General features: G+C 45.1%; 1 protein-coding gene across 1 annotated transcript in view; it reads left to right on the top strand.

The window, feature by feature from the left end:
- Nucleotides 1-17727, top strand: part of PYROXD1 (pyridine nucleotide-disulphide oxidoreductase domain 1) — a 154676-nt gene that overhangs the window by 125627 nt on the left and 11322 nt on the right. The window contains exon 10 of the mRNA XM_063930089.1: nucleotides 17005-17117. Coding sequence (XP_063786159.1) covers nucleotides 17005-17117 — 113 coding nt within the window. The remainder of the gene's footprint in view (nucleotides 1-17004; nucleotides 17118-17727) is intronic.

Genomic DNA, 17727 nt, shown 5'->3' with positions numbered 1-17727 from the left:
GAGGCAGATATAACATGTGCAGAGAGAGATAGATTTGGGTGGGGTGAGTTCAATCTGAAACCTAAATTGCAGTGTAAAAATAAAGCAGCCAGTATTTACCCTGCACAGAAACAAAATAACCCACCCAGATCTAACTCTCTCTGCACATGTTATATCTGCCTCCCCTGCAGTGCACATGGTTTTGCCCAACTGCTAAAAAATTTCCTGCTGCGATCAACTTGGAATTACCCCCATGGTGTATTATACAGTCCAGTCAGTCTGTTCAGTCCTCATTATATCAGAGCAGTTAGATGTAGTGTGTAGAGTGACAGTGACTGTGGTACATGGTGTATTGTACATTCCCGTCAGTCTGTTCAGGCCTCATTATATCAGAGCAGTTAGATGTAGTGTGTAGAGTGACGGTGACTGTGGTACATGGTGTTTTGTACAGTCCCGTCAGTCTGTTCAGGCCTCATTATATCAGAGCAGTTAGATGTAGTGTGTAGAGTGACAGTGACTGTGGTACATGGTGTATTATACAGTCCCGTCAGTCTGTTCAGGCCTCATTATATCAGAGCAGTTAGATGTAGTGTGTAGAGTGACAGTGATTGTGGTACATGGTGTATTGTACAGTCCCGGCAGTCTGTTCAGGCCTCATTATATCAGAGCAGTTAGATGTAGTGTGTAGAGTGACGGTGACTGTGGTACATGGTGTATTGTACAGTCCCGTCAGTCTGTTCAAGCCTCATTACATCAGAGCAGTTAGATGTAGAGTGACGGTGACTGTTGTACATGGTGTATTGTACAGTCCCGTCAGTCTGTTCAGACCTCATTATATCATAGCAGTTAGATGTAGTGTGTAGAGTGACAGTGACTGTGGTACATGGGGGGTAATTCCAAGTTGATCGCAGCAGGAATATTTTTAGCAGTTGGGCAAAACCATGTGCACTGCAGGGGAGGCAGATATAACATGTGCAGAGAGAGATAGATTTGGGTGTGGTGAGTTCAATCTGAAACCTAAATTGCAGTGTAAAAATAAAGCAGCCAGTATTTACCCTGCACAGAAACAAAATAACCCACCCAGATCTAACTCTCTCTGCACATGTTATATCTGCCTCCCCTGCAGTGCACATGGTTTTGCCCAACTGCTAAAAAAATTCCTGCTGCGATCAACTTGGAATTACCCCCATGGTGTATTATACAGTCCAGTCAGTCTGTTCAGTCCTCATTATATCAGAGCAGTTAGATGTAGTGTGTAGAGTGACAGTGACTGTGGTACATGGTGTATTGTACAGTCCCGTCAGTCTGTTCAGGCCTCATTATATCAGAGCAGTTAGATGTAGTGTGTAGAGTGACAGTAACTGTGGGACATGGTGTATTGTACAGTCCTGTCAGTCTGTTCAGGCCTCATTATATCAGAGCAGTTAGATGTAGTGTGTAGAGTGACGGTGACTGTGGTAAATGGTGTATTGTACAGTCCCGTCAGTCTGTTCAGGCCTCATTATATCAGAGCAGTTAGATGTAGTGTGTAGAGTGACGGTGACTGTGGTAAATGGTGTATTGTACAGTCCCGTCAGTCTGTTCAGGCCTCATTATATCAGAGCAGTTAGATGTAGAGTGACGGTGACTGTGGTACATGGTATATTGTACAGTCCTGTCAGTCTGTTCAGTCCTCATTATATCAAAACAGTTAGATGTAGTGTGTAGAGTGACAGTGACTGTGGTACATGGTGTATTGTACAGTCCCGTCAGTCTGTTCAGACCTCATTATATCAAAACAGTTAGATGTAGTGTGTAGAGTGACAGTGACTGTGGTACATGGTGTATTGTACAGTCCCGTCAGTCTGTTCAGTCCTCATTATATCAGAGCAGTTAGATGTACCGTATTTTTCGGACCATAAGACGCACTTTTTCTCCCCAAAAATGTGGGGGGGAAAGTATATGCGTCTTATGAAGTGAATAAGACATGTTTGCGGGTAGCTCCGGCGGCCGGCGGTTAGCGGCGGGTCCTGGATGCTGCTGCTGCTGCGCCGTCATCAGCAGAGCGCCCGCATTTCAGAGCCGATCTCAGCAGCAGAGCCGGCATCATGTGACTCCCCCGCTCCCCCCCCCACCTCAGGAGTGCACCGCGGGCAGCGTTAGCTGAGAGCCTGGATGCGGGGAACCACTGGTACTGTCATTATGTGTGTGTGTGTGTGTGTGTGTGTGTGTGTGTGTGTCTATGTGTATGCTGGCTCTGATGCGTGTGTGTCTCTGTATGCTGGCTCTGACAGAAGGCTGCACTGTACAGAATCCTTGTAGGAGTCTGAGAAATCACACAGAAATATCTCTTAGAGGTTGGTGAAAACTAGGGAGGCAGCGCAAAGATGATAAAGCAGAATTGGTTCAGAATATTTTTTTTTCCAGTTTTCCTACTCTAAAAACTAGGTGCGTCTTATGGTCAGGTGCGTCTTATGGTCCGAAAAATACGGTAGTTTGTAGAGTGACTGTGGTACATGGTGTATTATACAGTCCTGTCAGTCTGTTCAGTCCTCATTATATCAAAACAGATGTAGTGTGTAGAGTGACAGTGACTGTGGTACAGGGTGTATTGTACAGTCCCGTCAGTCTGTTCAGGCCTCATTATATCAGAGCAGTTAGATGTAGTGTGTAGAGTGACGGTGACTGTGGTAAATGGTGTATTGTACAGTCCCGTCAGTCTGTTCAGGCCTCATTATATCAGAGCAGTTAGATGTAGAGTGACGGTGACTGTGGTACATGGTATATTGTACAGTCCCGTCAGTCTGTTCAGGCCTCATTATATTAGAGCAATTAGATGTAGTGTGTAGAGTGACGGTGACTGTGGTACATGGTGTATTGTACAGTCCCGTCAGTCTGTTCAGGCCTCATTATATCAGAGCAGTTAGATGTAGTGTGTAGAGTGACAATGACTGTGGTACATGGTGTATTATACAGTCCTGTCAGTCTGTTCAGACCTCATTATATCAGAGCAGTTAGATGTAGTGTGTAGAGTGACAGTGATTGTGGTACATGGTGTATTATACAGTCCTGTCAGTCTGTTCAGACCTCATTATATCAGAGCAGTTAGATGTAGTGTGTAGAGTGACAGTGATTGTGGTACATGGTGTATTATACAGTCCTGTCAGTCTGTTCAGACCTCATTATATCAGAGCAGTTAGATGTAGTGTGTAGAGTGATGGTGATTGTGGTACATGGTGTATTATACAGTCCTGTCAGTCTGTTCAGACCTCATTATATCAGAGCAGTTAGATGTAGCGTGTAGAGTGATGGTGACTGTGGTACATGGTGTATTATACAGTCCTGTCAGTCTGTTCAGGCCTCATTATATCAGAGCAGTTAGACCTGATCGCTGTTGTGCGAAATTGCACAGCGGGCAATTATTGAACAACTGCGCACACGTATGCTCCGCAATGCGCATGCGCGCCGCCAAACAGCAACAGAATGGTGCAAACATTTAGATCACTAGGCGTACGCAGGCTGATTGACAGGAAGCGGACGTTTGTGGGTGGTAACTGCCCATTTTCTGGGAGTGTCAGGAAATACGCAGGCGTTCCCAAACGTTTTCAGGGCGGGTGTGTGACGTCGGCTCTGGCCCCGATCAGCCTGTGTGTATCGCACTGTAGGAGTAAGTCCTCGGCTGCGCACAGACTGGAAAAATCATTGGATGGTGAGTTGTGAACGGATTTGCAGATATCCGCTGTCTGCCAAAGTTTTCGCACGGCGTACACATGGATACGCACACTTGCACGGGAGGGTTTTCACTCTCTATGGGTGGCGACTATCTGATCGCAAACCTCTGCAATATCACACAGCAGCGACCAGGTCTGAATTAGGCCCCTATTGGATGATATTATTGTTAGTTATTTATTGCCTACAAGGTCACATAGGTGGAAACGCTGTAGTGTGTAGAGCAGAGGTTCTCAAACTCTGTCCTCAGGACCCCACACAGTGCATGTTTTGCAGGTCTCCTCACAGAATCGCAAGTGAAATAATTAGCTCCACCTGTGGACCTTTTAAAATGTGTCAGTGAGTAATTAATACACCTGTGCACCTGCTGGGTTACCTGCAAAACATGCACTGTGTGTGCCCCCGAGGACCGAGTTTGAGAACCTCTGGTGTAGAGTGACAGTGACTGTGGTACGTGGTGTATTGTACAGTCCCGTCAGTCTGTTCAGGCTTCATTATATCAGAGCAGTTAGATGTAGAGTGACAGTGACTGTGGTACGTGGTGTATTGTACAGTCCCGTCAGTCTGTTCAGGCCTCATTATATCAGAGCAGTTAGATGTAGTGTGTAGAGTGACGGTGACTGTGGTACATGGTGTATTGTACAGTCCCGTCAGTCTGTTCAGGCCTCATTATATCAGAGCAGTTAGATGTAGTGTGTAGAGTGACAGTGACTGTGGTACATGGTGTATTATACAGTCCCGTCAGTCTGTTCAGGCCTCATTATATCAGAGCAGTTAGATGTAGTGTGTAGAGTGACAGTGATTGTGGTACATGGTGTATTGTACAGTCCCGGCAGTCTGTTCAGGCCTCATTATATCAGAGCAGTTAGATGTAGTGTGTAGAGTGACGGTGACTGTGGTACATGGTGTATTGTACAGTCCCTTCAGTCTGTTCAGGCCTCATTACATCAGAGCAGTTAGATGTAGAGTGACGGTGACTGTGGTACATGGTGTATTATACAGTCCTGTCAGTCTGTTCAGTCCTCATTATATCAGAGCAGTTAGATGTAGTGTGTAGAGTGACAGTGATTGTGGTACATGGTGTATTGTACAGTCCCGGCAGTCTTTTCAGGCCTCATTATATCAGAGCAGTTAGATGTAGTGAGTAGAGTGACAGTGACTGTGGTACATGGTGTATTGTACAGTCCCATCAGTCTGTTCAGGCCTCATTATATCAGAGCAGTTAGATGTAGTGTGTAGAGTGACAGTGACTGTGGTACATGGGGGGTAATTCCAAGTTGATCGCAGCAGGAATATTTTTAGCAGTTGGGCAAAACCATGTGCACTGCAGGGGAGGCAGATATAACATGTGCAGAGAGAGATAGATTTGGGTGGGGTGAGTTCAATCTGAAACCTAAATTGCAGTGTAAAAATAAAGCAGCCAGTATTTACCCTGCACAGAAACAAAATAACCCACCCAGATCTAACTCTCTCTGCACATGTTATATCTGCCTCCCCTGCAGTGCACATGGTTTTGCCCAACTGCTAAAAAATTTCCTGCTGCGATCAACTTGGAATTACCCCCATGGTGTATTATACAGTCCAGTCAGTCTGTTCAGTCCTCATTATATCAGAGCAGTTAGATGTAGTGTGTAGAGTGACAGTGACTGTGGTACATGGTGTATTGTACATTCCCGTCAGTCTGTTCAGGCCTCATTATATCAGAGCAGTTAGATGTAGTGTGTAGAGTGACGGTGACTGTGGTACATGGTGTTTTGTACAGTCCCGTCAGTCTGTTCAGGCCTCATTATATCAGAGCAGTTAGATGTAGTGTGTAGAGTGACAGTGACTGTGGTACATGGTGTATTATACAGTCCCGTCAGTCTGTTCAGGCCTCATTATATCAGAGCAGTTAGATGTAGTGTGTAGAGTGACAGTGATTGTGGTACATGGTGTATTGTACAGTCCCGGCAGTCTGTTCAGGCCTCATTATATCAGAGCAGTTAGATGTAGTGTGTAGAGTGACGGTGACTGTGGTACATGGTGTATTGTACAGTCCCGTCAGTCTGTTCAAGCCTCATTACATCAGAGCAGTTAGATGTAGAGTGACGGTGACTGTTGTACATGGTGTATTGTACAGTCCCGTCAGTCTGTTCAGACCTCATTATATCATAGCAGTTAGATGTAGTGTGTAGAGTGACAGTGACTGTGGTACATGGGGGGTAATTCCAAGTTGATCGCAGCAGGAATATTTTTAGCAGTTGGGCAAAACCATGTGCACTGCAGGGGAGGCAGATATAACATGTGCAGAGAGAGATAGATTTGGGTGTGGTGAGTTCAATCTGAAACCTAAATTGCAGTGTAAAAATAAAGCAGCCAGTATTTACCCTGCACAGAAACAAAATAACCCACCCAGATCTAACTCTCTCTGCACATGTTATATCTGCCTCCCCTGCAGTGCACATGGTTTTGCCCAACTGCTAAAAAAATTCCTGCTGCGATCAACTTGGAATTACCCCCATGGTGTATTATACAGTCCAGTCAGTCTGTTCAGTCCTCATTATATCAGAGCAGTTAGATGTAGTGTGTAGAGTGACAGTGACTGTGGTACATGGTGTATTGTACAGTCCCGTCAGTCTGTTCAGGCCTCATTATATCAGAGCAGTTAGATGTAGTGTGTAGAGTGACAGTAACTGTGGGACATGGTGTATTGTACAGTCCTGTCAGTCTGTTCAGGCCTCATTATATCAGAGCAGTTAGATGTAGTGTGTAGAGTGACGGTGACTGTGGTAAATGGTGTATTGTACAGTCCCGTCAGTCTGTTCAGGCCTCATTATATCAGAGCAGTTAGATGTAGTGTGTAGAGTGACGGTGACTGTGGTAAATGGTGTATTGTACAGTCCCGTCAGTCTGTTCAGGCCTCATTATATCAGAGCAGTTAGATGTAGAGTGACGGTGACTGTGGTACATGGTATATTGTACAGTCCTGTCAGTCTGTTCAGTCCTCATTATATCAAAACAGTTAGATGTAGTGTGTAGAGTGACAGTGACTGTGGTACATGGTGTATTGTACAGTCCCGTCAGTCTGTTCAGACCTCATTATATCAAAACAGTTAGATGTAGTGTGTAGAGTGACAGTGACTGTGGTACATGGTGTATTGTACAGTCCCGTCAGTCTGTTCAGTCCTCATTATATCAGAGCAGTTAGATGTACCGTATTTTTCGGACCATAAGACGCACTTTTTCTCCCCAAAAATGTGGGGGGGAAAGTATATGCGTCTTATGAAGTGAATAAGACATGTTTGCGGGTAGCTCCGGCGGCCGGCGGTTAGCGGCGGGTCCTGGATGCTGCTGCTGCTGCGCCGTCATCAGCAGAGCGCCCGCATTTCAGAGCCGATCTCAGCAGCAGAGCCGGCATCATGTGACTCCCCCGCTCCCCCCCCCACCTCAGGAGTGCACCGCGGGCAGCGTTAGCTGAGAGCCTGGATGCGGGGAACCACTGGTACTGTCATTATGTGTGTGTGTGTGTGTGTGTGTGTGTGTGTGTGTGTGTCTATGTGTATGCTGGCTCTGATGCGTGTGTGTCTCTGTATGCTGGCTCTGACAGAAGGCTGCACTGTACAGAATCCTTGTAGGAGTCTGAGAAATCACACAGAAATATCTCTTAGAGGTTGGTGAAAACTAGGGAGGCAGCGCAAAGATGATAAAGCAGAATTGGTTCAGAATATTTTTTTTTCCAGTTTTCCTACTCTAAAAACTAGGTGCGTCTTATGGTCAGGTGCGTCTTATGGTCCGAAAAATACGGTAGTTTGTAGAGTGACTGTGGTACATGGTGTATTATACAGTCCTGTCAGTCTGTTCAGTCCTCATTATATCAAAACAGATGTAGTGTGTAGAGTGACAGTGACTGTGGTACAGGGTGTATTGTACAGTCCCGTCAGTCTGTTCAGGCCTCATTATATCAGAGCAGTTAGATGTAGTGTGTAGAGTGACGGTGACTGTGGTAAATGGTGTATTGTACAGTCCCGTCAGTCTGTTCAGGCCTCATTATATCAGAGCAGTTAGATGTAGAGTGACGGTGACTGTGGTACATGGTATATTGTACAGTCCCGTCAGTCTGTTCAGGCCTCATTATATTAGAGCAATTAGATGTAGTGTGTAGAGTGACGGTGACTGTGGTACATGGTGTATTGTACAGTCCCGTCAGTCTGTTCAGGCCTCATTATATCAGAGCAGTTAGATGTAGTGTGTAGAGTGACAATGACTGTGGTACATGGTGTATTGTACATTCCCGTCAGTCTGTTCAGTCCTCATTATATCAGAGCAGTTAGATGTAGTTTGTAGAGTGACTGTGGTACATGGTGTATTATACAGTCCTGTCAGTCTGTTCAGTCCTCATTATATCAAAACAGTTAGATGTAGTGTGTAGAGTGACAGTGACTGTGGTACATGGTGTATTGTACAGTCCCGTCAGTCTGTTCGGGCCTCATTATATGGGGTGGGGAAGGAATAGCTTCATTATATGGGGGTGGGGAAGGAATAGTCTCATTATATGGGGTGGGGAAGGAATAGCCTCATTATATGGGGGTGGGGAAGGAATTGCCTCATTATATGGGGGTGGGGAAGGAATTGTCTCATTATATGGGGTGGGGAAGGAATAGCCTCATTATATGGGGGTGGGGAAGGAATGGTCTCATTATATGGGGGTGGGAAGGAATAGTCTCATTATATGGGGGTGGGGAAGGAATAGTCTCATTATATGGGGTGGGGAAGGAATAGCCTCATTATATGGGGGTGGGGAAGGAATAGTCTCATTATATGGGGGTGGGAAAGGAATAGCCTCATTATATGGGGTGGGGAAGAAATAGCCTCATTATATGGGGGTGGGGAAGGAATAGTCTCCTTATATGGGAGTGGGGATGGAATAGTCTCATTATATTGGGGTGGGGAAGGAATAGTCTCATTAAATGGGGGTGGGGAAGGAATAGTCTCATTATATGGGGTGGGGAAGGAATAGCCTCATTATATGGGGTGGGGAAGGAATAGTCTCATATGGGGGTGGGGAAGGAAAAGTCTCATTATATGGGGGTGGGGAAGGAATAGTCTCATTATATGGGGTGGGGAAGGAATAGCCTCATTATTTGGGGTGGGGAAGGAATAGTCTCATTATATGGGGGTGGGGAAGGAATAGTCTCATTATATGGGGGTGGGGAAGGAATAGTCTCATTATATGGGGTGGGGAAGGAATAGTCTCATAATATGGGGTGGGGAAGGAATAGTCTCATTATATGGGGTGGGGAAGGAATAGTCTCATTATATGGGGTGGGGAAGGAATAGTCTCATTATATGGGGTGGGGAAGGAATAGTTTTATTATATGGGGTGGGGAAGGAATAGTCTCATTATATGGGGTGGGGAAGGAATAGTCTCATTATATGGGGTGGGGAAGGAATAGTCTCATTATATGGGGTGGGGAAGGAATAGTCTCATTATATGGGGTGGGGAAGGAATAGTCTCATTATATGGGGTGGGGAAGGAATAGTTTTATTATATGGGGTGGGGAAGGAATAGTCTCATTATATGGGGTGGGGAAGGAATAGTCACATTATATGGGGTGGGGAAGAAATAGCCTCATTATATGGGGGTGGGGAAGGAATAGTCTCATTATATGGGAGTGGGGATGGAATAGTCTCATTATATTGGGGTGGGGAAGGAATAGTCTCATTAAATGGGGGTGGGGAAGGAATAGTCTCATTAAATGGGGGTGGGGAAGGAATAGTCTCATTATATGGGGGTGGGAAAGGAATAGCCTCATTATATGGGGTGGGGAAGAAATAGCCTCATTATATGGGGGTGGGGAAGGAATAGTCTCATTATATGGGAGTGGGGATGGAATAGTCTCATTATATTGGGGTGGGGAAGGAATAGTCTCATTAAATGGGGGTGGGGAAGGAATAGTCTCATTATATGGGGGTGGGGAAGGAATAGCCTCATTATATGGGGTGGGGAAGGAATAGTCTCATTATATGGGGGTGGGGAAGGAATAGTCTCATTAAATGGGGGTGGGGAAGGAATAGTCTCATTATATGGGGTGGGGAAGGAATAGCCTCATTATATGGGGTGGGGAAGGAATAGTCTCATTATATGGGGTGGGGAAGGAATAGTCTCATTATATGGGGGTGGGGAAGGAATAGTCTCATTATATGGGGTGGGGAAGGAATAGTCTCATTATATGGGGTGGGGAAGGAATAGTCTCATTATATGGGGTGGGGAAGGAATAGTCTCATTATATGGGGTGGGGAAGGAATAGTCTCATTATATGGGGTGGGGAAGGAATAGTCTCATTATATGGGGTGGGGAAGGAATAGTCTCATTATATGGGGGTGGGGAAGGAATAGTCTCATTATATGGGGTGGGGAAGGAATAGTCTCATTATATGGGGGTGGGGAAGGAATAGTCTCATTATATGGGGTGGGGAAGGAATAGTCTCATTATATGGGGGTGGGGAAGGAATAGTCTCATTATATGGGGGTGGGGAAGGAATAGTCTCATTATATGGGGTGGGGAAGGAATAGTCTCATTATATGGGGTGGGGAAGGAATAGTCTCATTATATGGGGTGGGGAAGGAATAGTCTCATTATATGGGGTGGGGAAGGAATAGTCTCATTATATGGGGTGGGGAAGGAATAGTCTCATTATATGGGGTGGGGAAGGAATAGTCTCATTATATGGGGTGGGGAAGGAATAGTCTCATTATATGGGGGTGGGGAAGGAATAGTCTCATTATATGGGGTGGGGAAGGAATAGTCTCATTATATGGGGTGGGGAAGGAATAGTCTCATTATATGGGGTGGGGAAGGAATAGTCTCATTATATGGGGTGGGGAAGGAATAGTCTCATTATATGGGGTGGGGAAGGAATAGTCTCATTATATGGGGTGGGGAAGGAATAGTCTCATTATATGGGGGTGGGGAAGGAATAGTCTCATTATATGGGGGGTGAGGAAGGAATAGTCTCATTATATGGGGGTGAGGAAGGAATAGTCTCATTATATGGGGGTGGGGAAGGAATAGTCTCATTATATGGGGTGGGGAAGGAATAGTCTCATTATATGGGGTGGGGAAGGAATTGCCTCATTATATGGGGGTGGGGAAGGAATAGTCTCATTATATGGGGGGTGAGGAAGGAATAGTCTCATTATATGGGGGTGAGGAAGGAATAGTCTCATTATATGGGGGTGGGGAAGGAATAGTCTCATTATATGGGGTGGGGAAGGAATAGTCTCATTATATGGGGTGGGGAAGGAATAGTCTCATTATATGGGGGGTGAGGAAGGAATAGTCTCATTATATGGGGGTGAGGAAGGAATAGTCTCATTATATGGGGGTGGGGAAGGAATAGTCTCATTATATGGGGTGGGGAAGGAATAGTCTCATTATATGGGGGGTGAGGAAGGAATAGTCTCATTATATGGGGGTGAGGAAGGAATAGTCTCATTATATGGGGGTGGGGAAGGAATAGTCTCATTATATGGGGGTGGGGAAGGAATAGTCTCATTATATGGGGTGGGGAAGGAATAGTCTCATTATATGGGGGTGGGGAAGGAATAGTCTCATTATATGGGGTGGGGAAGGAATAGTCTCATTATATGGGGTGGGGAAGGAATTGCCTCATTATATGGGGGTGGGGAAGGAATAGTCTCATTATATGGGGGGTGAGGAAGGAATAGTCTCATTATATGGGGTGGGGAAGGAATAGTCTCATTATATGGGGGTGGGGAAGGAATAGTCTCATTATATGGGGGGTGAGGAAGGAATAGTCTCATTATATGGGGTGGGGAAGGAATTGCCTCATTATATGGGGGTGGGGAAGGAATAGTCTCATTATATGGGGTGGGGAAGGAATAGTCTCATTATATGGGGTGGGGAAGGAATAGTCTCATTATATGGGGTGGGGAAGGAATAGTCTCATTATATGGGGTGGGGAAGGAATAGTCTCATTATATGGGGGTGAGGAAGGAATAGTCTCATTATATGGGGGTGGGGAAGGAATAGTCTCATTATATGGGGGTGGGGAAGGAATAGTCTCATTATATGGGGCGGGGAAGGAATAGTCTCATTATATGGGGGTGGGGAAGGAATAGTCTCATTATATGGGGTGGGGAAGGAATAGTCTCATTATATGGGGTGGGGAAGGAATTGCCTCATTATATGGGGAGTGAGGAAGGAATAGTCTCATTATATGGGGTGGGGAAGGAATTGCCTCATTATATGGGGGTGGGGAAGGAATAGTCTCATTATATGGGGGTGGGGAAGGAATAGTCTCATTATATGGGGTGGGGAAGGAATAGTCTCATTATATGGGGGGTGAGGAAGGAATAGTCTCATTATATGGGGTGGGGAAGGAATAGTCTCATTATATGGGGTGGGGAAGGAATAGTCTCATTATATGGGGGTGGGGAAGGAATAGTCTCATTATATGGGGGGTGAGGAAGGAATAGTCTCATTATATGGGGTGGGGAAGGAATTGCCTCATTATATGGGGGTGGGGAAGGAATAGTCTCATTATATGGGGTGGGGAAGGAATAGTCTCATTATATGGGGTGGGGAAGGAATAGTCTCATTATATGGGGTGGGGAAGGAATAGTCTCATTATATGGGGGTGGGGAAGGAATAGTCTCATTATATGGGGTGGGGAAGGAATAGTCTCATTATATGGGGTGGGGAAGGAATAGTCTCATTATATGGGGTGGGGAAGGAATAGTCTCATTATATGGGGTGGGGAAGGAATAGTCTCATTATATGGGGTGGGGAAGGAATAGTCTCATTATATGGGGTGGGGAAGGAATAGTCTCATTATATGGGGGTGGGGAAGGAATAGTCTCATTATATGGGGTGGGGAAGGAATAGTCTCATTATATGGGGTGGGGAAGGAATAGTCTCATTATATGGGGTGGGGAAGGAATAGTCTCATTATATGGGGTGGGGAAGGAATAGTCTCATTATATGGGGGTGGGGAAGGAATAGTCTCATTATATGGGGTGGGGAAGGAATAGTCTCATTATATGGGGGTGGGGAAGGAATAGTCTCATTATATGGGGTGGGGAAGGAATAGTCTCATTATATGGGGTGGGGAAGGAATAGTCTCATTATATGGGGTGGGGAAGGAATAGTCTCATTATATGGGGTGGGGAAGGAATAGCCTCATTATATGGGGTGGGGAAGGAATAGTCTCATTATATGGGGTGGGGATGGAATAGTCTCATTATATGGGGGTGGGGAAGGAATAGTCTCATTATATGGGGTGGGGAAGGAATAGTCTCATTATATGGGGTGGGGAAGGAATAGTCTCATTATATGGGGGTGGGGAAGGAATAGTCTCATTATATGGGGGTGGGGAAGGAATAGTCTCATTATATGGGGTGGGGAAGGAATAGTTTTATTATATGGGGTGGGGAAGGAATAGTCTCATTATATGGGGTGGGGAAGGAATAGTCACATTATATGGGGTGGGGAAGAAATAGCCTCATTATATGGGGGTGGGGAAGGAATAGTCTCATTATATGGGGTGGGGAAGGAATAGTCTCATTATATGGGGTGGGGAAGGAATAGTCTCATTATATGGGGTGGGGAAGGAATAGTCTCATTATATGGGGTGGGGAAGGAATAGTCTCATTATATGGGGTGGGGAAGGAATAGTCTCATTATATGGGGTGGGGAAGGAATAGTCTCATTATATGGGGGTGAGGAAGGAATAGTCTCATTATATGGGGGTGGGGAAGGAATAGTCTCATTATATGGGGTGGGGAAGGAATAGTCTCATTATATGGGGTGGGGAAGGAATAGTCTCATTATATGGGGTGGGGAAGGAATAGTCTCATTATATGGGGTGGGGAAGGAATAGTCTCATTATATGGGGGTGAGGAAGGAATAGTCTCATTATATGGGGGTGGGGAAGGAATAGTCTCATTATATGGGGGTGGGGAAGGAATAGTCTCATTATATGGGGCGGGGAAGGAATAGTCTCATTATATGGGGGTGGGGAAGGAATAGTCTCATTATATGGGGTGGGGAAGGAATAGTCTCATTATATGGGGTGGGGAAGGAATTGCCTCATTATATGGGGGGTGAGGAAGGAATAGTCTCATTATATGGGGTGGGGAAGGAATTGCCTCATTATATGGGGGTGGGGAAGGAATAGTCTCATTATATGGGGGTGGGGAAGGAATAGTCTCATTATATGGGGTGGGGAAGGAATAGTCTCATTATATGGGGGGTGAGGAAGGAATAGTCTCATTATATGGGGTGGGGAAGGAATAGTCTCATTATATGGGGTGGGGAAGGAATAGTCTCATTATATGGGGGTGGGGAAGGAATAGTCTCATTATATGGGGGGTGAGGAAGGAATAGTCTCATTATATGGGGTGGGGAAGGAATTGCCTCATTATATGGGGGTGGGGAAGGAATAGTCTCATTATATGGGGTGGGGAAGGAATAGTCTCATTATATGGGGTGGGGAAGGAATAGTCTCATTATATGGGGGTGGGGAAGGAATAGTCTCATTATATGGGTTGGGGAAGGAATAGTCTCATTATATGGGGTGGGGAAGGAATAGTCTCATTATATGGGGTGGGGAAGGAATAGTCTCATTATATGGGGTGGGGAAGGAATAGTCTCATTATATGGGGTGGGGAAGGAATAGTCTCATTATATGGGGTGGGGAAGGAATAGTCTCATTATATGGGGGTGGGGAAGGAATAGTCTCATTATATGGGGTGGGGAAGGAATAGTCTCATTATATGGGGTGGGGAAGGAATAGTCTCATTATATGGGGTGGGGAAGGAATAGTCTCATTATATGGGGTGGGGAAGGAATAGTCTCATTATATGGGGGTGGGGAAGGAATAGTCTCATTATATGGGGTGGGGAAGGAATAGTCTCATTATATGGGGGTGGGGAAGGAATAGTCTCATTATATGGGGTGGGGAAGGAATAGTCTCATTATATGGGGTGGGGAAGGAATAGTCTCATTATATGGGGTGGGGAAGGAATAGTCTCATTATATGGGGTGGGGAAGGAATAGCCTCATTATATGGGGTGGGGAAGGAATAGTCTCATTATATGGGGTGGGGATGGAATAGTCTCATTATATGGGGGTGGGGAAGGAATAGTCTCATTATATGGGGTGGGGAAGGAATAGTCTCATTATATGGGGTGGGGAAGGAATAGTCTCATTATATGGGGGTGGGGAAGGAATAGTCTCATTATATGGGGGTGGGGAAGGAATAGTCTCATTATATGGGGTGGGGAAGGAATAGTTTTATTATATGGGGTGGGGAAGGAATAGTCTCATTATATGGGGTGGGGAAGGAATAGTCACATTATATGGGGTGGGGAAGAAATAGCCTCATTATATGGGGGTGGGGAAGGAATAGTCTCATTATATGGGGTGGGGAAGGAATAGTCTCATTATATGGGGTGGGGAAGGAATAGTCTCATTATATGGGGTGGGGAAGGAATAGTCTCATTATATGGGGTGGGGAAGGAATAGTCTCATTATATGGGGTGGGGAAGGAATAGTCTCATTATATGGGGTGGGGAAGGAATAGTCTCATTATATGGGGTGGGGAAGGAATAGTCTCATTATATGGGGTGGGGAAGGAATAGTCTCATTATATGGGGTGGGGAAGGAATAGCCTCATTATATGGGGTGGGGAAGGAATAGTCTCATTATATGGGGTGGGGAAGGAATAGTCTCATTATATGGGGTGGGGAAGGAATAGTCTCATTATATGGGGTGGGGAAGGAATAGTCTCATTATATGGGGTGGGGAAGGAATAGCCTCATTATATGGGGTGGGGAAGGAATAGTCTCATTATATGGGGTGGGGAAGGAATAGTCTCATTATATGGGGGTGGGGAAGGAATAGTCTCATTATATGGGGTGGGGAAGGAATAGTCTCATTATATGGGGTGGGGAAGGAATAGTCTCATTATATGGGGGTGGGGAAGGAATAGTCTCATTATATGGGGGTGGGGAAGGAATAGTCTCATTATATGGAGTGGGGAAGGAATAGTCTCATTATATGGGGGTGGGGAAGGAATAGTCTCATTATATGGGGGTGGGGAAGGAATAGTCTCATTATATGGGGTGGGGAAGGAATAGTCTCATTATATGGGGTGGGGAAGGAATAGTCTCATTATATGGGGGTGGGGAAGGAATAGTTTTATTATATGGGGTGGGGAAGGAATAGTCTCATTATATGGGGTGGGGAAGGAATAGTCTCATTATATGGGGTGGGGAAGGAATAGTCTCATTATATGGGGTGGGGAAGGAATAGTCTCATTATATGGGGGTGGGGATGGAATAGTCTCATTATATGGGGTGGGGAAGGAATAGTCTCATTATATGGGGTGGGGAAGGAATAGTCTCATTATATGGGGTGGGGAAGGAATAGTCTCATTATATGGGGTGGGGAAGGAATAGTCTCATTATATGGGGGTGGGGAAGGAATAGTCTCATTATATGGGGTGGGGAAGGAATAGTCTCATTATATGGGGGTGGGGAAGGAATAGTCTCATTATATGGGGTGGGGAAGGAATAGTCTCATTATATGGGGTGGGGAAGGAATAGTCTCATTATATGGGGGTGGGGAAGGAATAGTCTCATTATATGGGGTGGGGAAGAAATAGTCTCATTATATGGGGTGGGGAAGGAATAGTCTCATTATATGGGGTGGGGAAGGAATAGTCTCATTATATGGGGTGGGGAAGGAATAGTCTCATTATATGGGGTGGGGAAGGAATAGTCTCATTATATGGGGTGGGGAAGGAATAGTCTCATTATATGGGGTGGGGAAGGAATAGTCTCATTATATGGGGGTGGGGAAGGAATAGTCTCATTATATGGGGGGTGAGGAAGGAATAGTCTCATTATATGGGGGTGGGGAAGGAATAGTCTCATTATATGGGGTGGGGAAGGAATAGTCTCATTATATGGGGTGGGGAAGGAATAGTCTCATTATATGGGGTGGGGAAGGAATAGTCTCATTATATGGGGTGGGGAAGGAATAGTCTCATTATATGGGGGGTGAGGAAGGAATAGTCTCATTATATGGGGTGGGGAAGGAATAGTCTCATTATATGGGGTGGGGAAGGAATAGTCTCATTATATGGGGGTGGGGAAGGAATAGTCTCATTATATGGGGTGGGGAAGGAATAGTCTCATTATATGGGGGTGGGGAAGGAATAGTCTCATTATATGGGGGTGGGGGAAGGAATAGTCTCATTATATGGGGGGGGGAAGGAATAGTCGTTCATTTGTCCTCACTATGTTTTCCAGGCGAGTGGCCGGTGTATGTCGAACTGACCAATGGGAAAACTTACGGCTGTGACCTTATCGTCAGCGCAACAGGAGTCATACCGAATATAGAGCCGTTTATGCTGGGAAATAACGTGAGACATCCACATTCTGTGACTCTCAGATGATCCATTTCACACACACATATATACATAAACACACATACACTTACACATGCACACATATACATAAACACACATACACTTACACATGCACACATATATATAAACACACATACACTTACACATGCACACATATATACATAAACACATACACTTACACATGCACACATATATATAAACACACATACACTTACACATGCACACATATATACATAAACACACATACACTTACACATGCACACATATACATAAACACACATACACTTACACATGCACACATATACATAAACACACATACACTTACACATGCACACATATATACATAAACACACATACACTTACACATGCACACATATACATAAACACACATACACTTACACATGCACACATATATATACATAAACACACATACACTTACACATGCACACATATATACATAAAGACACATACACACACATATACATAAACACACACTACACTTACACACACACACACACACACACACACACACACACACACACTTGCACACACATAAACACACACACACATAAACACACACATACACTTGCACACACATAAACAC

This window comes from Pseudophryne corroboree, chromosome 6 (genome assembly GCF_028390025.1).
Source record: "Pseudophryne corroboree isolate aPseCor3 chromosome 6, aPseCor3.hap2, whole genome shotgun sequence".
Lineage (NCBI taxonomy): Eukaryota > Metazoa > Chordata > Amphibia > Anura > Myobatrachidae > Pseudophryne > Pseudophryne corroboree.
This window is presented reverse-complemented; position numbering and strand designations above follow the sequence as displayed.